This window comes from Nipponia nippon, unplaced genomic scaffold (assembly GCF_047370975.1).
Source record: "Nipponia nippon isolate SJK-2023a ecotype South Korea unplaced genomic scaffold, ASM4737097v1 scaffold_1, whole genome shotgun sequence".
NCBI lineage: Eukaryota > Metazoa > Chordata > Aves > Pelecaniformes > Threskiornithidae > Nipponia > Nipponia nippon.
Window position 1 is genome coordinate 130260807 of NW_028262290.1, and position 20454 is coordinate 130281260.

General features: G+C 52.9%; 3 protein-coding genes and 1 long non-coding RNA gene across 14 annotated transcripts in view; 3 read left to right on the top strand and 1 right to left on the bottom strand.

Moving 5' to 3' along the window:
- Positions 1-4488, top strand: part of HOXA3 (homeobox A3) — a 46947-nt gene extending 42459 nt beyond the window's left edge. For all 10 annotated transcript variants that reach the window (XM_087772512.1, XM_087772517.1, XM_087772527.1 and 7 more), the window contains 2 exons: positions 870-1458; positions 2914-4488. In XM_087772512.1, the coding sequence (XP_087628638.1) occupies positions 987-1458; positions 2914-3683 (1242 nt within the window). In that variant the 5' untranslated portion in view covers positions 870-986 and the 3' untranslated portion in view covers positions 3684-4488. The remainder of the gene's footprint in view (positions 1-869; positions 1459-2913) is intronic.
- Positions 4489-8402: 3914 nt separating this feature from the next.
- Positions 8403-11120, top strand: HOXA2 (homeobox A2). The gene is made up of 2 exons (XM_087753363.1): positions 8403-9461; positions 10161-11120. Exons 1-2 carry the CDS (start codon positions 9080-9082, stop codon positions 10904-10906), a joined length of 1128 nt encoding a protein of 375 aa, XP_087609489.1. The 5' UTR covers positions 8403-9079; the 3' UTR covers positions 10907-11120.
- Positions 11121-11533: 413 nt separating this feature from the next.
- Positions 11534-15363, bottom strand: LOC148057616 (uncharacterized). 2 transcript variants are annotated; one of them, XR_015703826.1, is made up of 4 exons: positions 15206-15363; positions 14009-14193; positions 12589-12873; positions 11534-11857 (listed from the first exon to the last, which is right to left on the bottom strand). It is a non-coding gene; the product is annotated as an uncharacterized LOC148057616 (long non-coding RNA). The 2 variants fall into 2 exon arrangements; XR_015703835.1 differs by lacking the exon at positions 14009-14193.
- Positions 15364-15571: 208 nt separating this feature from the next.
- HOXA1 (homeobox A1) lies at positions 15572-17289 on the top strand. Its single transcript, XM_087753495.1, has 2 exons — positions 15572-16274; positions 16707-17289. The coding sequence occupies exons 1-2, from the start codon at positions 15644-15646 to the stop codon at positions 17060-17062; spliced, it is 987 nt and encodes a 328-aa protein (XP_087609621.1). The 5' UTR covers positions 15572-15643; the 3' UTR covers positions 17063-17289.
- The last annotated feature ends 3165 nt before the right edge of the window (positions 17290-20454 follow it).

Genomic DNA, 20454 nt, shown 5'->3' on the forward strand with positions numbered 1-20454 from the left:
CCACAAAAAGTTCGTGTCTTGAAAATAGCTGCTGAAAATAACAAACCAACGACGGCCAAAGCGCCCGACTTGCCCCTGCGGGCCTCGCTGGAGGGGCTTCGCATGGCGCCGGGTGCAGCTGAGGCTCCAGACCCACTCGCGGGTGGGAAGCAGGGCTGCGTGGGGCGTCCGGGGTTCGCCCGGGCAGAGCGTGCTGCTGCCGGGGCGCCTGGCCGGGGTGGCTCGGGGTGGTGTGCGAGCATGGAGGGGAGAAGGCGCTGGCTTTGTTTATTTTCCTATCGAGCACTTCATAGACAAGCCAAAATCCGTCACTTGGGACCGGGGTGTGTAAATATCCCCGGCTAAGGAACCTTTCCACCCCGCTCCTGCCCCCTGCCACACGTAGACAGGAACAATCTCATGTATTTCTTTGAAGTTGGATGGAGAGCCGTAACCTGGAGGGAAAGGCTAAAAATAAAACGACGCCGGTTACAGGAGAGGGTTTGATCCTAGAGCCGGAGTGAAGGAACAGCCCAACCCCTTTGCATTACCGATTCCTCGATCACCCTTATCTCAGAGGCTGGTATTAAAACAGCGTCTCGGTGATAAACGATCAACCCCCTCGCCGTGTGGTGCCCTGCTCTGTTTCTTAAGAAGAAAGAAAGAAAAAAACCTAGAAAGCGCCTATCCCGGTGCAGCAAAACGCATATTTGTAGCTGCCAGTAAATCCAGGCAGCTTTTATATCGAAATGCTCTGCGCCTGAGGCCAAGTCATGCTGCTAAATATTGCTGACCACTTTTTCTTTTATGGCTTTCATGTCACTTAGCTATTGAAAGTAAGATGGATTTGTACCATTTCTTCACCCTGCTCTGCTCTCCCCACACCCCAGGTCTGCCCGGAGAGGCCATTGGAGGAAGAGCGCCACGTGACAGAGGGGTGCCAATGTTATTCTCCAAGGGTGTCAAGACCCTGTCAGTTTGCGAAATAAATATTGGGAAACAACGAAATGCAAAAAGCGACCTACTACGACAGCTCTGCAATCTATGGTGCCTACCCCTACCAAGGAGCAAATGGTTTCACTTATAATGCGAGTCAGCAGCAATATCCTCCATCTTCATCACTTGTGGAAACTGAGTACCACCGCCCCGCGTGCTCCCTCCAGTCCCCCGGCAGCTCCGTGTCCCACCACAAGGCCAATGACATCAGTGAGAGTTGCATGAGGACCCTCCCCAGCCAGCCCCTCCAGCCCCCCGGCCTCGCCGACCCGCAGGCCCCACCGCAGCCGCCTCCGGCCCAGCAGGCACAACCTCCACCTCCGTCCTCCGCCTCACCATCTCAAAATGCCAGCAGCAACCCTGCCCCAGCCAACCCCAACAAGAGCCCGGCTCTTAACTCGCCCACCATGTCCAAACAGATATTCCCGTGGATGAAAGAGTCTCGGCAAAACACTAAGCAGAAAAACAGCAGTTCCAGTTCAGGTATGAAACATGCTCCCCCCTCTCCCTGGGTACCTCTGGGCTGGCCACGCATCCGCGGGGAGGAGGGCAGCCCTGCCCACCTCCGCTTCGGGGAGGGGAGGGAGGGGGCTTTTTTCCTCTCTGAGTCGGCCCCATTGGGTTTTTGGAAAGGGAGTGCCACCACTCGCAAGGGGAGCTCAGTGAACAAACCACCCCCTGCAAAACTTTCCCAGCCTTGCAGTATGGGTCCAAAGTGATTTTTTTTCCCGGTGGCTAAACCACTTGTGCCCTCCTGCATCTATCACATTTCCTAGGTAATCCCCCTCCAGTAAATCATGTCAGTGCGGAACAGCGCGGGCCTTGAGCCAGGGGCCTGTCCCGAGTACTTTGTTGGCACAGTGCTGTTAGATTAATAAGACAGTGACCTATCTCTGCTGAAGTGTAACAGGAATAAAATAGCTCATAATCACGTGCAGGCAGGATCAATGCCCTGCATGCAGTCAGAACCTCTTCCTATTTTAACAAGTTGATTGGCAAAGTTACAAGCCTGGTAAACAAAAATCATTCTGGAGTGCCATAAACTTCAGCCCATAAAATACTATGTGAGGGATGGAAGTGTATATTAATGCTTTTATTACTCAAGGAAACCCAAATCGATAACACCAGTGCTAGCTCCAGTGCCCAGGAGTTGGGCTGATATTAACCTCTTCCTCTTTTTCTCTGAAATGTGCCTTGGTAATAGAGTCCAAAACTTTACCAAATCTCTTTGCCACTCTACTTTTTAAATCCCTGGTAACATGGCTGTTTACAGCCTTCCATATCATATATTTATTTTATTAAAAACCAGTAACATTTAAATGTCTGTATGCCTATATGCAAGCCTAGCCACCGTGCGTTCTTCTTATGTACAGTATACTTCCCAGTCACTACCAGATGTTTATGCTATATGCTAGACGTGATAGAAACACTATATTGTCAATTCTATGCTTATATGTTATAACGTTATATGGTGGATACCTAACTTTGAGGCATCTGTAGCTGATGTGGATATATCAGGGTTTTCAGAAAAAGAGGGCTGTAGGTCTTTACAGCAATGGAGAACAGCTAGGTCTTGAAGACCCTGATCCCACTATGCTAGCAGAGCCATAGGTTCACCTTCAGAGTTTCTAAACCCCACTGTGTTTCCCTGAACCTTTCTTACTCCTTTATGCAAAGCTCAAGATATGTTGTATGCTGTCATTCTTAAAGGAAGCAAGTATAGTCATATAGTGACACTAATGAGGTGAAGGAAGTCTACTGAGGCTTGCAGCTTGGCACGACTGAGCTCGTGACATGGGGGAGTACTCGTTGCACAGGCGGGCATCCATCTCACGTCCAAGAGCTGGACTCTCCAGGTGCTGGTGCTGTTGGTCGCTGTCTCTGGTTGCTGTGTCCGGGTTCGCCATGCTGATTGTGTTCTTTGTGTGATTTACATAGGTGAGAGTTGTGCTGGTGATAAAAGCCCTCCCGGGCAAGCCTCCTCTAAGCGAGCCCGTACAGCTTACACAAGTGCCCAGCTGGTAGAACTGGAAAAGGAGTTCCACTTCAATAGGTACCTTTGCAGGCCACGAAGGGTAGAGATGGCTAATTTGCTCAATCTCACAGAAAGACAGATCAAAATCTGGTTTCAGAACCGCAGAATGAAATACAAAAAGGATCAAAAGGGCAAGGGCATGATGACCTCTTCAGGAGGACAGTCCCCAAGCAGAAGCCCTGTCCCTCCAGCTGCTGGGGGATATCTAAACTCTATGCATTCTTTAGTAAACAGTGTCCCCTATGAGCCCCAGTCGCCTCCGCCATTTAACAAGCCTCATCAAAACACCTATGGCATCCCTGCATCGTATACCGCTCCTCTTAATAATTGCCCACCTCCTCAAAAGAGATACACGGGGACGGCAGCTGTGACACCTGAATACGATACTCATCCTCTTCAAGGCAACGGTTATGGGAATCCACATATACAGGGAAGCCCCGTCTATGTAGGGGGCAACTACGTGGAGACCATGACCAATTCTGGGCCTTCCATCTTTGGTCTAACTCATCTCCCTCATCCTCCCTCTGCCAACATGGACTACAGCGGGCCTGGGCCAATGGCCAACAATCACCACCATGGACCTTGTGATCCACACCCAACATACACAGACCTTACCGCTCACCATCCTTCTCAGGGAAGAATTCAGGAAGCGCCCAAACTCACCCATCTGTAAGAGACAGGAGTCACTAAGTGGAACACCAAGCCCCCAACTTTTGGAAAGTACTCACCCCTTCCCTTCTCTCTCTCCTCCCCCCCTCCCCATGTGCCCTCCCCTTCTTGTTTCTTTTGTTCGTTTTGGTTTGTTTTGTTTCCTTTGGTAAAAGCGTTTTCTAGTTTATGTGACGTAGCAATATTTGTTGCTTGAATTGCTCTATAGTTTCACTAGTGGATATTTATCTTCTTGAACTGTAGCCTTGTGTCTCACTTTGGGAGTATGCAGAGGCTTTATACTTTACCTTCTACACTTTTATCAAAACAGGGTATATGAACAAATTTTCTATAAAAGGAATTCTTAAATGTGAATTTGTTCGTACATGATTGATCCCACGGGGAAGCAATTTTTTTTATTGCACTTCTTTTAAATAGCGAGAAAGACATCAAAAGCGCTTGGACAGGGACTCCCTGGACAATTATTAATACGTGTAAGTCTTTCAATGTGTGTATGCTGGTGAACATTCAGATTTATTTATTTTTTTTTTTTTTGCAAACATTGAATAATCTAAGTGTTTAAAATTTTATTTATCCCCATTTGTTCATATTTATATATATATAAAAAACCTGTACCCTGAATATTCAGGAAGTATTTACCTGGCCATATGTTAGATGGCATATCGGCACGCGTAAGAAATATCATTTGAAAGGAAACTATAACTCCTTTTATTAAAAATGGTGATAATGATGATGATGACGATGCAATAAAATCTGGGAAAAAAGATGACGGTTTGAATACTTTATGCTTGTAACATCCAGCTAGGCAGAAAGCGTGTGAAGCTGAAAAGGCTAGATTTGTTTTGAAAGTTATACATTCCTTGCTGCTCACGTTCTGAAAAAAAAAAAAAATAAAGTTTTTATTCTGAATAATAAAGAGTTAAGAACACGTTCTTCGCAGCGCAAGGGAAGGGAGAGCCCTTCATGACGTGGGGAGTTGGGAAACTCGTCTGTAAACTCACACGAGGATCCGCTCGCCCACCCGAAGGGCCCCGCGACGCCTTTTCAGCATTTCATAGGCAGGGAGAGGGATTGCTTTTTTCTTTTTCCTGTTGTGGGTTTGTTTTTTTTTTTTTTTTTTGGTTTTCCAGCGGGGTTTCAGGGCCCGCGGCGGCGGCCGCCTCCTTCCGCGCCCGCTGCGCGGTGTCCGCCGGGCGCGGAGGGGGGGACCGGCGGCGGAGCAGCGCGGGGAGCGTCCCCTGCCTCCCGGGCGGGCCAGCCGCGGTGTGTGTGTGTGTGGGGGGGTGTGTGTGTGTGGGGGGGTGTGCACGAGTGTGTGTGTGAAGCACATGGGAGCAGAGCTGAGGATAAAGCTCCGCTGGGTGCGGGCGCGGCGGGGCCGCCTGGTCCCCGGGCTCGCCCGCTGGGGAAGGAGGGCGCCGGGCGCCGGGCGGCTGCCGAGCCCCGCCAGCGCTTGGGAGCAAGGGCGGTGGAGCAGGGCCCCCGCCGAACCCCAAACGCGGCTGGGGGGTGGGTGCCGAGCACTGCTGCCTCCGGACGCGGCCCCTTCCACCCGCCGCTGTTTTTTCCCTTTTCCTTAAAGAAGCGGATTTTATCTTTTCTCTTTTTTCTTTCTTCCTTTTTTCTTTTTCCTTCGTCCCTTTTTTTTTTAATTATTATTTTTTATTTTATTTTGGGGTTGTTTCATTTTTGCTGAGCCGCCTTCCCTCCCCACCGCAGCCTGAAGCTGTGGGGGAGGGGAGCCCTGTGTTCCCTGTCTTCCCGGGGAGGGTGTGTGGATGTGTGTGTGTGTGTGTGTGTGTTGGGGGGGCACACGGTACTGCAGAAGGGCGACTGTCCCAGCCCCAAACGGGCACCCGTGGGGGTCTCCAGTCCGAATCGGCTCGAGCTGGAAGGCAGAAACCCGCAAGCGTGGACTTAAATCCGATTTTTCTTCCTTTCAGGCGAAATGTCCGTAATTTTTAGATTGAAACTTGAAAGATAAATCAAAATGGACCTTAACAGACTAGGTAAAATATACCCCTGCACGTTTATAAAGACATATTCCTATGCTGTGTAGATAATAACGCACGCTGTTCACCATCTGTATCTTTTAGAGCACAGAAAAAAATGTCGCCATTTTGGTCTCATGCTGAAATATTATTAATCTTTGGGCTTTATCTTGTTCCCAGAACCATCCTTGCCTGGTGCTGAAACATTGTCATGCATCCATGAATCTATATAGAGCTTTTCTGCATAAATAGATAAAGCATGCTCAGTCAAAGAAAGGGATTGCAAATATATTTATACCGTGCTGTTTATTGTATATATAGATATGTAACCGTGGAAGGAAAGGTTATGTAGTCCGATATTTTTCATTGAAACCTGGTTATTACCCAATGCAGACCAACGACTGATTATTATTTTGTAGGCGAAGGAAGCATTTTCGCAACATTGCCAGACACGGCTGGTTTCAAATGAGCGCCCGTATAAAATGCGAGCCGGCCCCCCACCCCTCGGCTCGGTTAGGTTAGATACAACAAAAGGTAACGGTCCAGCCGGTGATTCTTACTGTGTGGCTCCTTTAGCACCACGGATTGCATTTAGGAAAATGTGCAAAGAGAAGGAATTTGGCGTTTCACCCCCCTCCCGCTCCGAAGAAAGGAAAATACAGGCGATTTTGCCCCCTTCTTTCCAGAAACCGTGCTCGAGCCCTTCTTGGGAGCCTGTAGGTTGCAAATCAGAATTCGTATTTTTGCATTTAAGATTCGCCCGACCAAAAGATCCCTCTGGAGGCAGAAGTAATTGATTTGCCCAAGAATTTCGCGTCCCCTCTCCAAAGGTTTTGTTCCAGGTGGTTTTTGTATTAGACTGACCACAAGAAACAAATGTGCAGAATAGAGACACCCACACAGGTTTTACTCACAAAGCCTGGTTAAAGTCCAAACCTCTCTCTCTATTATTTGTCATCCTGCTGTTAATCCCAATATTTTCCAGAGGGGGGGAAAAAAAAATTAAAGAAAAGAAAAAGAAAAGCCCGACCCCAAGGTAGGCACTGAGAAGCAAAATAAAACCGGACTTTTCCCACAAGCAGCCCAGTCCTCTGCCAGCATATTTTAAAAGCAGCTTTTTTCCTTGTTTACTTGCGTTTCTTGCTCTGCCTCTTTTCTCGGCCACATTTGATCTTAGAAAGAGCAAGAAGCTTTAAATGTGTTCTTAAGGGCCAGTAGCTGTCAAACCTTTTGGCGGCCAAGATTGATCGCGCGCAGACACCACCAGAGCTTTGTTTGGACTAAAAGCAAGAAAATTAAACCCCTTGCATTTTCCAACAGCATCGATATTTGTAAGGCATCCCTTTTGAGGGATTAAATGACAAGTCTCGTTCTATATTTTATTTAAACAAGCAACCACCAAAAAGCCCATTTAAAGCCTCCCGGCCCCTCCCCTCCCCCTCTCTCCAATGCCTTCGCAGATATGCTGCATCTTGTGGGTGCATTAACTTAAAACCGATTTTTTAAATGCACTTCGTGCAGTCTGGAGGCAGACTGATCCGCTGAGGGCTTGGGGTCTTGTTTTCTTTTTTTTGTTTTTTTGTTTTTTCCCCTTCCTTCTTTTTCTTCTTTTTTTTTTTTTTTTTTTAATTACGAAGACGCTTGCCGACCCCTTTTTGGCAACTCCGAAAATAAAGCGAGACGGCACCGCATCGCGCTGGCGATGGTCCCTGGCTCCTGGAGGACGCGGAGAACGGCTGGGAAGCGCCTTCCCCCCCGGCCCCCCGGAGCACCCCACCCCGCCGGGCACCCCGGGCTCCGCGGGAAGGCACCAGCCCCGGCCGGGCGGCCCAGGGCGGCTGCGACCGTAGGATTCATCAGGCTGGTGATTGTGGCCATCATTGTCATCGCTCTCCCTCTCGCCTCAGCCTGGTTGGAAAATTGTGCCCAAAGCATCCAAATTCGGGACTTGCCTCGACCTAGCAGGGGCGACTGGAGGCGGCGGCGGCGGCGAGAGCCAAGCGTCGGAGGCGAGTGCCGTCTCTCAAGTCATAGCCCCGCAGCATTTTCGCTCTGCCTGGCCCCGTGAAAACAAACCCGCTACCAGCCCATATATTTCCTGGTAATCGAAAATACTCACCAGACCCAGCCTACTACGGTTATTAAGCAAATTATGCCAGCAGACGGGAGTATCGTTTGCAAGCTAAGGCACAGGATTTGGGTTTTTTTTTAAAGAGCCAACAGCCAGACGCGTTTGCAGCCTCGCGATTTGGCTCGCCCAGAGAGGTACTCCTAGGGTTATGTTTTACGGTCCAATCCCGGGAAGCCAACTGGAGAGGGAAGTCATGAAGCACAAGGGCTGCTGCCTATGTGACTCTTCCCCTAGAAGCAAGGTTGCTGAGGAAGATCCTGTTAAACAATGGCTCGGCACCGGCGGCCAATTGTTCGTCGTACTGTACACCCGATAGCCAGCAAAAAAAGGAAAAAAAAAAACAAAAAAGAAAAAAAAAAAGGGGGAAAATGAAAGGAAAAAAAAAAGGAAAAAAAAAAAGAAAAAAAAAAAAAAAAAAAAAAAAAAAAAACAAACAAGGAAAAAAAAAAGAAAGAAAGAAAAAGGAGCCCATCGAGGCTGAGTCGGGAAGGAGAAACTAGTTTTGGAGGAAGTGCTATTCCTAGGAAAAAATCAAGACCCTCTGCTTCAGACTCCTGCCTGGGTGCAACTTCTTATGCGGGGGCCTGGCGGTGTCAAAACTTTGAAGATTAATGGATTACTTTGTTAATGACTCAAGGCGTCAGATTGAGGTGCTTAAATGATTTGTGAGGTGCAAAGCGTTTTCCTGACAGTCCCAAACAATGAGAGAAGAGTGTGCGGGCGGAGGCGAGGGAGGCAGCAGGCTGCAGGACAAGCAGCCACACACACGCTCTCGCACACACACACACACACGCACACGCACACACACTCGCAGCCTCTCACACAAACATATCCACGCACACGCACCCTCCCCCCCACCCCCGATCATTTCAGATTAGGACGCCAAGGGGATAGATACTGGAGATATCATTTCCCTCTTTAAAAAAAGTGTAAATAAAGCCTTTCTGGCCCCCAATGAGGCGTTCCTTCCCGACTTTTTTGGATCAATCAAACAGACAGTGGCTTCTTTTGATTAAAGCCCAAATTGTCATTGGGCAGAGGCAATCATGTGACAGCCAATTCGGTCCAATTTCAACCTTGTCTCCATGAATTCAATAGTTTAATAGTAGCACGGTCCCCATACGGCTGTAATCAGTGAATTAGAAAAAAAACACCCCACCAGCGATCTTCTATGCTATATTTTTTTCTCCTCTCTCTCCTTTTTCCTGGGCCTTCCCCCCCCCGAGCCCCCTGAATCCGAGGGAACTTTTTCTCCGCGGGGGCTGCCAGTTGAAGGCCATGAATTTCGCATTTGAGCGAGAGATCGGTTTTATCAATAGCCAGCCATCGCTTGCTGAGTGCCTGACATCTTTTCCCCCTGTCGGTGATACATTTCAAAGTTCATCAATCAAGAACTCGACGCTTTCACACTCGACACTGATTCCTCCTCCTTTCGAGCAGACCATCCCCAGCCTGAACCCCGGCAGCCACCCTCGCCACAGCGGCGGCGGTCGCCCCAAGGCGAGCCCCCGCGGCCGCAGCGGCAGCCCGGGCCCCGCCGGCGCCCCGCCGCCCCCGGAGTACCCCTGGATGAAAGAGAAAAAGGCGTCCAAGCGATCCGCGCTGCCGCCCGCCTCGGCCTCCGCCTCAGCCGCTGGACCTGCCTGCCTCAGCCACAAAGGTCAGTCCAAAGACTCGCCGCCGGCCCCGCCGGGCCGCTTTTTTGGCTCCCCGCATCCCCCCGGCTTCGCGGGGGGACGAGGCGGGGGGACGAGGCGGAGGGGCGGGCGGGCGGGGAGGACGGAGCTGGCCGGGCTCTCTGGAAACCCAAACTTTCCCCAAACTTGCTTAATGCGGGATGATTTATTTGAGTTGGAGCTGACCTCTCTTGTCTCGCCGTCCTAGAGTTAGGATATTTGACAGTAATGAAGAGTGATAGATTGCTCCCGCTCAGCTAAGCAGCTGATGCATTAATTATAAATTGCGGTATGGCTAATATAAAGTTTGCTCTGGTGTGGGGAGGTTGGGGAGCTGGAGGCAGTAATTTTGCGGAGGTGGCCGAGGGGCGCGCAGCACCGGGCGCTCAGCAGTGCAACACAATGGGTTTACTGCATCCAAAGGCGGCCATTTTGTTGCAGTTGCTGTTTTATGCTATATGGACATATAGATATAGACACATACGTGCAGACAGAGGACCCCCCCCGGCCCCCCCGGGATGCGATGTGCTCGGGTGCTGAAATTCAATCCGTGCATTTATCTGTTTTGTGTGTGCGTGCCTGTGCTTTTGCTTTTGCTGTTCTGGCGGTGGTGCCTTGGGGTGCGTGTGGTGGTGGTGTTTTTCTTTTTCTTTTTTTTTTTTGTATTTTTTTTTTTTTAACAGACCCCCTTGAAATCCCCGATAGCAGTAGCGGTGGATCTAGGCGGCTGAGGACGGCTTACACCAACACCCAGCTTTTGGAGCTAGAGAAAGAATTTCATTTCAACAAGTATCTCTGTAGACCAAGGAGGGTTGAGATTGCAGCCTTGCTGGATCTGACTGAGAGACAAGTTAAAGTCTGGTTCCAGAACAGGAGGATGAAGCACAAGAGACAGACCCAGTGCAAGGAGAACCAAAACAGCGAGGGGAAATTTAAGAGCCTAGAGGACCCCGAGAAAGCGGCGGAGGAGGAGGAGGAGGAGAAATCCCTCTTCGAGCAAGCCCTCAGCAACGTCTCCGGCGCTCTCTTGGAGCGGGAAGGCTACGCTTTCCAGCAGAATGCCCTCTCCCAGCAGCAGGCGCAGAATGCGCACAATGGCGAGTCCCAAACTTTCCCCGTTTCGCCTTTAACGAGCAATGAGAAAAATCTGAAACATTTTCAACATCAGTCACCCACTGTTCAAAACTGCCTCTCAACAATGGCCCAGAACTGTGCAGCTGGCCTGAACAATGACAGTCCTGAGGCCCTAGATGTCCCTTCTTTACAGGACTTTAACGTTTTCTCCACAGATTCCTGCCTACAGCTTTCAGATGCAGTTTCCCCCAGTTTGCCAGGATCTCTGGACAGTCCCGTAGATATTTCTGCTGACAGTTTTGACTTTTTTACAGACACACTTACCACTATTGACTTGCAGCATCTGAATTACTGAGAAATTAAAGACGTCCTCTCCAAGGGTCCTGCTTTCTCCTCCTTATTCTTCTTCCTTATTTTCCCCGTGAATTAATTTTATTTTATTTTTCTCCCCTCCCTTTTCCTGGTCGGTATTTTCTGTTTGTTACCTCCCTCTGCTATGCCATTTTGCCGTTTCTTACGAAGTTTTAGTTGTGTTCAATTTTAACCTAGCCACATTCTAGGTCCTTCTATGAAAGCAATATATGAGGTCTGTAAGAAAGTGATCATATAGGAATTGTATCTTCACTTTCTTTTTATTTTTGTATTGCATTAGGATGCGTTGTCATAAGTATTTTTGGTAGAATAAATTCTTGTTTGCTACAAGGAGCTTTCTCTTTTTTCTTTCTCTTTCTCCCTCTCTCTTTCTCTCTCCTTTCAAGACTGATACCATGACGGGTATTTCTCCCCATCCCTTCTACTATTAATTTACTAATAATCGAAATCCAACGTTCTGACTACGAGCTCTCCCCTTTTGGCAATTTCGGACATTTATTAGAGAGGAAAAAACACGTTCAAATTCTTTATTGCAAGCTTTCTCACAAGGAAAAAAAAAAACAAAACCCAAACAAACTAAACCCATTCACAGCTTTGATGGAGATCTCTTCCTTTTAATGTATAAATGTAGCATCTTATCTCCGTGAGGGTACAAAGCTTGGAAATGCTGAGCTGTAACAAAAGCATGAACGAGCACTTTCTCTGTTACAGGCAAAACATTAGAGAGGCTCAGCAGGATAAGCATCTCCTGCAGAAAGTCGCCTGTTACATACACGAAAGGTGCTTTTTTTTTTTTTAAATAATCCTGTTTTTCTAGAAAGTAGTACTTAGCAGCCAGCAAGCTGTTTCAGGAAACATATCTTAAAAAATATCAGAGCTCACAGAGAATGCGCTTGGTTCCTTCTCACGTGCTGAGCGGTCCAAGAAATCAGCCCTGTAAGGAGAGGAAATGGAGAAGTTAGCGCCTGCAAAATCAAAAGGGTGGCAGAAATGCGGGGGGGGGGGGGGCAAAAAAGCATTTGGGAAGGGATCAGCCCCTTCACTCAATCCTTTTGAGGGGTGGTGCGGGGGCCCAGCCGAAGATATTTTTCTGTTTAAACCTTCTTGCGGGGCGGAGGACTGATAACGAAAAGGGGAAACTCTGACTTTAAAGTTACAATTTCCTCGGGGCTCCTCACTCTCTGCTGGCGGCAGCAAAGATGGGCTTGCAGAAATCTCCACCAAATCCCCTGCCACCCGGCTAGTGGCGTTGCCGGACCCCGAAACGGAGGGTGAGCCCCGTCCTTCGGGCTAAAACCGAGCAACAGATGCCAGCGGGGCTCTGCCGCTCCGGGGCCGGGGGATCCCGGGCGGGTGCGATCGCGGGTCCCCGTGTGCGTGTGAGGGCGTGCGGGTGTGCGAGTGCGGGTGTGTGAGCCTGTGGTTACATTACAGGGGTGAGTGGGGCTTGAGCGGGGGTTTGTGGCCGGGGCTCTGCTGCCCGTCCATGCGAGGAGTGTTGTCTCCCAGCTCTGCAACACGTTGTGGAGCTGGGATGCGTGGGTTATAGCTGGAAGGGCTGAACGCAATTCTTCCGAAAGTCATAAATCAAACTCTTTCTATGAATGAGAATGTCATCAAAGAGATCAATTGCAGGAACACATGCACAAATAAAAATCCTCTTACGTATTTGCCGGGGCTGGGGATCCCCGTCTAAAACCATTAAGTGAGAAGGCGTTTAGTCATAATTCATTTTTATTGCTCTTTTAAAACAACAGCTTGGCTGAGCTGCGGACGCGGCGAAACCTCGGCCCTGCTTCTTGTCCTTCTCTCGGCTCCAGCCCTGTCCCTGTGGAAAGCGAGCAGCCTCACCGGCATTTTAACTCCTCTGCCACTGGGTTAAATTGGACTGCAATGGGCGTGCAGGGGTTGGGGTTTCTTTTGTGTCCAGATTTCTGGGTGCTGACAACGCTTTAAAAAAAAAAAAAAAGAGGAAAATACGCTACAAGATTTAAACTTCTTGCAAACTTCGTTTAAATAAATGGGGGCATTCAGCGAGCAGGAGTCGCCTCCGAGTCTCCCGGTGAGCCCTGGGGCCACAGCGGGGGTACACTCCCACGGAAAAACCTAAAGCGCCGGGATCGCCCCCTCGGCCCCAGTCCCGGGGCAGGAAAGGCGGAGCGGAGCCGCGGAGGGGCGCGGAGGGGCGCGGAGGGGCCGGGCCGGCCTGCGGGCAGAGGGAAGGGGCGGCAGCTCCCCCTCGGCGGGCCGCGGAGGGGGGTGGGGGGGTCCCCCTCTGCTCCGGCCCTTCTCATGGTGTTGCCCCCACGAACAGTACAGGCAGCAAACCCCCAAAGCCCCGCAGAGAGACAATGCAACAAAAGAGACAATGGCACGGAAAAGGGAGAGAAAAAAGGATTTCAGGATGCTGGAGACTGTAAGAGGGGTGCTGTGATTGGGTGGAATTTATGGGTAAACCGGATCTATTTATAGTAAAATATACATTTTTTCTTGGCTGGCTGAAAAAGCACTGAAAAGATGCCAGCCCTTTTATTAGTAAACGGTCCCAGCGGCCTGCCTTTTTTCTCTGCCTTATGCAGTATTTATCACAACCGGTTTACGCGAATGAAATAAATGTGTTTACAGCTGTAACCATAGCCCAAACTGGTGCAGTATAATGCCATGAATGCCTCTGGAGTGTTGTTGCTCTTGTCCCCCATCCTGCCCCCCTGGAGTTTAAGAAACTGAACCTTTCCAGAGGGCCCTCAACCATCCGTGCCTGCGTAGTAAATCAGAACAAATAGAAATACTGAGGGCATACGAATAGACGCGTGGTGGAGAAAGCAGCCCTTCGGGTTTGGCTGGCAGTAGAGAGGCCATGGAGGTGGCATGGGATAAGGGCTGACCTAATGGCAGGAGGAGAGCTTTGCACCTAGGAGAGGATGTTGTAGTTCATGTGGGGGGGAGGAGCTTGAGGGTTTGTGTGTGTGTGTGCGTGTGTTCGTGAGCAGGGAGAGGTGGCGGGGTAGAAGAGCCTTTTGGATTTCAAAACAAGCAAAAACCGAGCGTGAGAACAGAGGGACATAGGAGCCGGCTGGAAATGCACCTGCAGAAATAGAGGGGGCAGCCCCTCCTGGGGTGACTTTCCATCCATCTGTCCCCGAGGTTAACGTTTCTCAGGACGCCTCTCTGAAGTGTGTTGGTGCCCTCCCCTCTCCCCGCAGGCCGCTGGGTGCCCCGGGATGGACGGACAGACGGACAGACGGGTGCTGGGCCTTCACCTCCCCTTTCCTTTTCCGCATACGTAAAGCCAATATGAGGTCGCAACCCACATCCCGCCGCCCTCCCTCCTTCTCTATCCACGGACCCTTTTTTTTTTTCCATGCGGGTGGGGAGGGGTAGGTTTGAGTCGATGCTCAGCGCGGTTCCCAAGGGTCCTGGGGCCGCCTCTGCCACTGACCATCTGCCACCTCCCGCCACTGCCGGCCCGGGTAGCGGAGCGCAGGGACAAAGGGGCCGGGGCGGCGGGCCCTGCGCCTCCCGCCGCTCCTCTGCCCCCGCCCCGGGCCGCCTCCCCGGGCTGCCGGGCTGCGACCCGCGGCACCCCGGGCAGCCTTGCCCCCGCCCGGTCCCAGGGCGGGCGGGCGGGCGGCAGCGGCGCCGCGGGGACCCAGCAGATGGGCTGCGGAGGCCGCCGGCCCCCGCCCAGTCATCCGTTCCCCTGCCCCCGGCTCCTCCTCCCCTACCCCAGCCCCGGGCTGGCGCGGGTGAGCCCGGCGGAGGTGCGGGGGGAGCAGGGATGCGGGCCAGGGGGAGGCCGGTGGGCCCGGGAGAACACAATGGCCGTCAGTCCCAAAAGCGGCTCATTTCCATGCTAATGTCCGCGGCCGCCTGGTGATGCGGCTGGACAAGCCCCTTTAACTCTTGGCGTCGCGTCGCGCTGGGACTGCGGCGGGGCAGGAGCGGCGAGATCCTTCGGCCCCGTCCCCATCCCACCCCCATCCCCATCCCCAGCCATATCCTCGGCCCCATCGCTGTTCTCTGCCTCATCCTCATCCCTGTCCCTATTTCCAGCTCCGTCCCCATAGCAATCCCCAACCACATCCACGGTCCCATCCTCATCCTCGTCCCCAGGGCCGATGCTCTCGCCTCCCCCCCAACCCCCGCCCCCTCCCGCGGATGCAGCCGCCCCCCCCCGCGGCCCCGGCCCGGGGACGGAGGGGCGGCGGAGGTGCCCAGCGCCAGCCTGACAGCGCCGACAGCAGGGGAGGCGCCGGGGCACCCCCGCTGCAGCAGCACTCACCCTGGAGGGGACGGCCGCTGGGCTCCGCGGGCCGGGCGCAGCCGCCGGGGCTCTCCTGCCTTCCCCTCGCAGCCGGCGGGCGGAACCCCGGCGGCGGCGGCGGCGGCGGCGGCGGCGGGGCGACATCCCGGCCCGGCCCCCCCCTCCCCGCCCCCCGGGGGGCCGCCGCCGCCCTGCCCCGCCGTGCCGCGCCGCGCCGTGCCGCGCCGTCGGAGCGCTCGGCGTTTAAATGCCCCCGACGCGGCGATCTATCAGCGGCAGGAGCCGGGAAAGTCCCGCAGGCGCCGCAGCCATTGGCTGCCGCCCCCCACGTGCCTGCCCGCTGCCTGTACCTTCGTGTCATTTTCCTGCCGGCCCCATGGAGGAAGTGGGAAAGTTGGCGCGGCCCCGCAGGACGCTGAAGACCCGGTGGCGGCGTGACAGAGGGACGCGGCGAGGATGAGCTCCTTCCTCGAGTACCCCGTCCTGGGCGGCGAGGCGGGGGGCTGCGCCGCCCGCGCCTACCACCCCGACCACGGGATTACAACTTTCCAGCCCTGCGCCGTCAGCGCCGGCAGCTGCAGCGGGGAGGACCGCTTCCTGACGGGCCGCGGGGTGCCCATCAGCCCCCACCGCCACCACCACCACCACCACCCCCCGGCCCAGCCCGCCGCCTACCAGCACCACGGCGGCCTGGGGGTGTCCTACGCGCACCCCGGCTGCGGCCCGAGCTACGGCGCGCAGGGCTTCGGACCGGCGTACGGCCCCTACCCGCTCGGGCAGGACGCGGAGCTGGGGGGCGGCTTCCCGCCCTGCGCCCCCGCCGTGTACTCGGGGAGCATCTCCTCCTCCTCCTCCGCCACCGCGCAGCACCCGCACCCGCACCAGGGCTACGCGGGGGGCCCCGCTCAGTACGTGCCTCCCCACTACGGGCAGGAGCAGCAGAGCCTGCCCCTGGGCACCTACAACCATGCCCTCTCTCCCCTCCACGCCGGCCACCGGGAAAACGCCCGCTCCCCCTCCGCCGAGACCTCCCCGCCGGCGCAAACCTTCGACTGGATGAAAGTGAAAAGAAACCCACCCAAAACAGGTCAGTGGCCGGCGGGAGGGCCGGGGCGGGGGACGCTCCCCTCTCTCTCTCTCCCTCTCTCTCTCTGCCGTGGGTGCGGGGAAGGCGGCGCGGTGCCCCGCGGGGCGCTGGGCAGGTAGGGCGGCCCGCACCTCTGGGAGCAGCCGCAGCCGTCTGCCCGCGGCGCTGGCAGCCAGCGCCGCTTATTCCTGCCTCCCCCTCTCCGCCTCTCCCGCGGTCATATTTCTTGTAATTCATAAACCACTTATCAAGTTTCCTCTGACACTAGAGGCTGACTCCGGTTTAGCACCTCGCACTCCATCACTCACCCTGCCGGGGCTTCCCTCTTATCCTGAGAACTTCTTGCTCCCTATCGCTTAGCCGGTGTGGACATATTGATTACGTCGCCTATAAATCATTTGCGCTTACTTACCGCTGCATGTCCCCTCGCAGGCAAGGCTGGCGAGTACGGCTTCGTGGGGCAGCCCAACACCGTCAGAACTAACTTCACCACCAAGCAGCTCACCGAGCTGGAGAAGGAGTTTCATTTCAACAAGTACCTGACCAGGGCCCGCCGGGTGGAGATCGCCGCCTCCCTCCAGCTCAACGAGACGCAGGTGAAGATTTGGTTCCAGAACCGGCGGATGAAGCAAAAGAAACGGGAGAAAGAGGGGCTGCTGCCCATCTCCCCCGCCACCCCCACGGGCTGCGAGGAGAAGGCGGAGGACTCCTCGGAGAAGTCCTGCTCGTCGCCCTGCAGCGCCTCGCCCGCCTCCTCCGCCTCGGACACGCTCGCTGCCTCCAACTGAGACCCGACGGCCGCCCACCGCGACGCCCCCGCCAGCGCAAATCGCGTCCCTTCACCGCCGTTATCTCGGTCCCTCGGTCCCTCGGTCGGTCTCCCCGAGACGTCCCGGCGCGCCGGTGCCCCCCCCCCCCTTCCCCGCCGCCGCCCGGCCCCGGGGGTGGCGGCTCCGCCGCCCGCTCGCCTCCCCGCCGCCGGGTCCCGGCGCCGCCTTGGTGCCAAGAGGTTTTCTTTCGCCCCCCCCCCCCCCCCCCTTCTGCTGGAGGAGCTGTGAGGGTCTCCCTCCTCCGCTGCAAGGACGCTCCTCTGAGTTTCCCTGAGTGAAAGACAGGTTATCTAGGGTACATAACCTCACGAAGAGATGCACTATTGCAAGTGTTTACACGACTTATAGGACTTTCATCCCCTTAATTTAATGTATTCTTTGTTTGTGTCTATGAGTTTGTTGCTTGTAAATACTTTGTCCGAGAGATTTATCTTTTTACAGATTTTTCTAGAAATGACGTTTCGATTATCAGGTTAAGCAGGGTGAGCGCATTCGCCAAACCGGATCCACTTTTATATTGGTAAAGCTGACGACCGTATCAAGTAAACGTCTTAAGCTCAAGCAGATACCTCAAAAAAAAGTAGCGCTATTTCTTTAAATGTGACAAACAAGGCTTCAATTGCACTAGGTTTTGTAAACCTTACCCGGTGTGCTTGCCCCCCTCCCCTTTCCCCCCAGTCCCCCCCAAAGCTGTTCTGGGTTATACTCAACTGAAGGGTATAACCGTCCAAAAGACCTCACCTCTTCCTATTTTCATAGTAACCTTCCTTTAGACTCGATGTCTTTTCAACCTACTCGTGAATGTGACGAATGGCCAAATGAATGTATAATTTCTGTGGTTGGTGTCTGGACCATTGCATGACGCACCGTGCTTTGCTGTACTGCGGGTACACTGAGTTCTATCAGTTGTCGTGTGTGAGCGAAATGTCCTCCTGATTTTCTGTACAATCATGAAAGGCTCTGGGATTCCGCCGGTGATGGAAGCCAGGGCAGGATTTACGGGTCCTTATAACGTCTGTAATAAATATATTCCACTTTCAGGTAGCCCTCGTCTGCCTACCTCTGCGTGACGTCAGCGCTGAGTCACAGGCTGGCCTCAGCAGTTTGGTTTCCCTTATTTTCGACTGCTGGGGCCTTTCCAAGGGGGAAAGGGAGGAAGAATCTCCCAATGTTACTACCTCATGCGTTGTTTTGCCGGGGTCAGAGCTCTGGCTGCCCAGCCTGACTCATAACACAAAACTTCTTCCTTTCCTATGCTCAAATAATATTATTTTTAGAAAATATTAGTCCCTCCTCTCCCTCCTCCGTAACTGGGAGGAATTTATGATCCCGGTCTATTTCTGAAGCACAAACACGAGAACTTCCTGGGTCAAGTGCTAACCTTTTCACCTCGGGATGGATGCTGACACTTACATAAACAGAGCACTCTTCAAAAGCAGAAACTGTCTTCAGTCAGTCTTTCCTCACATGGCAGGCCCCTCGCCAAGGGCTGCACATTTAATTAGCCCGGGCAATAAGCTGGTCCAGCTTCCCTCCCCCCCCCTCCTCAGGCTGCCATCCCCAGCGGCTGATGGGTGCCAAGGTGGGAGGCTGTGCTTGGCAGCGTGCTTCTGGCTTTAACCCCAGCATATTCCCCACAATACTTTTTTTTTTTTTTTTTTTTTTCCCCCGGGAAAAAGAGCACGTTCTCGCAGGTAAATATAAGATTTCCAAGAGGTGTCAAATGAATAGCGGGTCGGGGAGGGAGGGAGAAACCGGGTGGCAGGACGGAGCAGAGGCATGCTCAGCTGGACGGGGGGTGTGTGTGCCTCAAATCACTGCTGCCTCTTGAATTTCAGCGCAAACACGCGTGACATCTCCTTCACCCGGCCCAGCTGCGGAGGAGCGCTCCCGGGCTTCTCCCGGGGCCGGGCTGCCCACGCAGGCTCGGCTTTGCGGGATCCGCAGAGAGTCAACGCAATTTTCTTCACTTCGGTGTCAAAAGAGACAAGCCCTGATTTGCAAGGCGCGGCGGCCATATCAAGAGCCGAGCTATCTGCGAGGGAGCAGGGCTGTCTCCAAAGGCTCCCGCCTCTATTTCTTTCATTTCCCCGCCTGCCATATACTTTACCTTTTGTTTATTAGTGTAAAGCCACAAAGCAAAACAGATGGCCTTCTTCCAGAGACTTGGATGTGTTAAAGTGGCATTTGCATGCCAATGAGGGCATTTCAATATCGAAATCTGGATCTAAACATTGCTGGAATCCGGATCTGCAACCCGGCTCCCCCGGTGTTGACTTAATGTGTTAGAAAGAGCGGCCATAAATTATAGCCTAAATGCGGGAGACAAGACACTTGTCAGTGCGTCAATCTGCGGGGAGCGATTCATCGGCAAAGAATCCCGTCCCTTTCCAAGCCCAAACACCGGGTTATCTCTTTTTTATTTTTATTTTTTTTTCTTTTTTCCCCCACAGCCCTGATCGATTTCAAGCAAAGACACCCCAAACCTCCCGATTCCGGCTCACTTTCTGAGCGTTATTATTATTTCGATACGATCAGCCTTTCGGGTTAGGAGGTGTGGGGAAGAAGAATGAAAAATCTCTAGCTTAGAGTTTCTACCACAAAAATATCGCTAAAAAAATCACAGCGTGCTTTGGCCTGATGGAGACACTAATTTGCCCTTCAGGTCGTAGGGATCTTTTTGTTTTTACACCTTTTAAAATTTATTTTAATTTTTCTTTCTAGAGCCTGAGGGGAAAAAATGAAGACACCCCCCCCGCCAAAAAAAACCCAAACCACCAAACCCAAAAACCAACAAACCGACAACCCAAACCGCGTCCAAATGTCAAATGGAGTTTAGCATCTTCCTATCATACTTAAGGCCATTTCTGCTGTTCACCTTTAAAGTTTACTTTTGGAGGCTATTGAGATGCTTTGGCGTTTTCCTCTGGGGCAATCAGATTGAAACCGATCAATATTTACTCAGTCTGAAAGGGCTGTTGAAAAGGCAGCTAACAACAAACTGCTTAGCTGCTCTCCCCTCTTTAATCTCAGGTTCACCGAAAGTTCAAGCAGAAATGAATTCGGTGATGGGTCACTTTAGAATAAGTCCCAGTGGTTAATCTCACAGCCTTGGTAAAGGCAACAATTACAGAGTCATCCCTCTCCCTCTCTCCCTCTCGCTGTCTCCCCGGCAGCGGCAACTTTCCTCTCATTTTTGCCCAGCGGTATTTACTAAATCTTAACCGCTTGCCGCTGTTTTGCGGGGAGGCAAACCCCCAGCATCTCCCCCGCGCTGCAGCCGGCGCCGGCGTAAAGGCGGGTACCCCCGGCGGGGGGTACCGGGGGTGCGGGGAACCAACCCTCCCGCA

What these genes read in the sequence shown, in the direction of transcription:
- HOXA2 (XM_087753363.1), top strand. Translation starts at nt 9,080, where the DNA reads ATGAATTTCGCATTTGAGCGAGAGATCGGTTTTATCAATAGCCAGCCA. An exon ending in TGCCTGCCTCAGCCACAAAG is followed by an intron (nt 9,462 to 10,160) that starts GTCAGTCCAAAG and finishes TTTTTTTAACAG; the next exon opens with ACCCCCTTGAAATCCCCGAT.
- HOXA1 (XM_087753495.1), top strand. Translation starts at nt 15,644, where the DNA reads ATGAGCTCCTTCCTCGAGTACCCCGTCCTGGGCGGCGAGGCGGGGGGC. An exon ending in AAGAAACCCACCCAAAACAG is followed by an intron (nt 16,275 to 16,706) that starts GTCAGTGGCCGG and finishes GTCCCCTCGCAG; the next exon opens with GCAAGGCTGGCGAGTACGGC.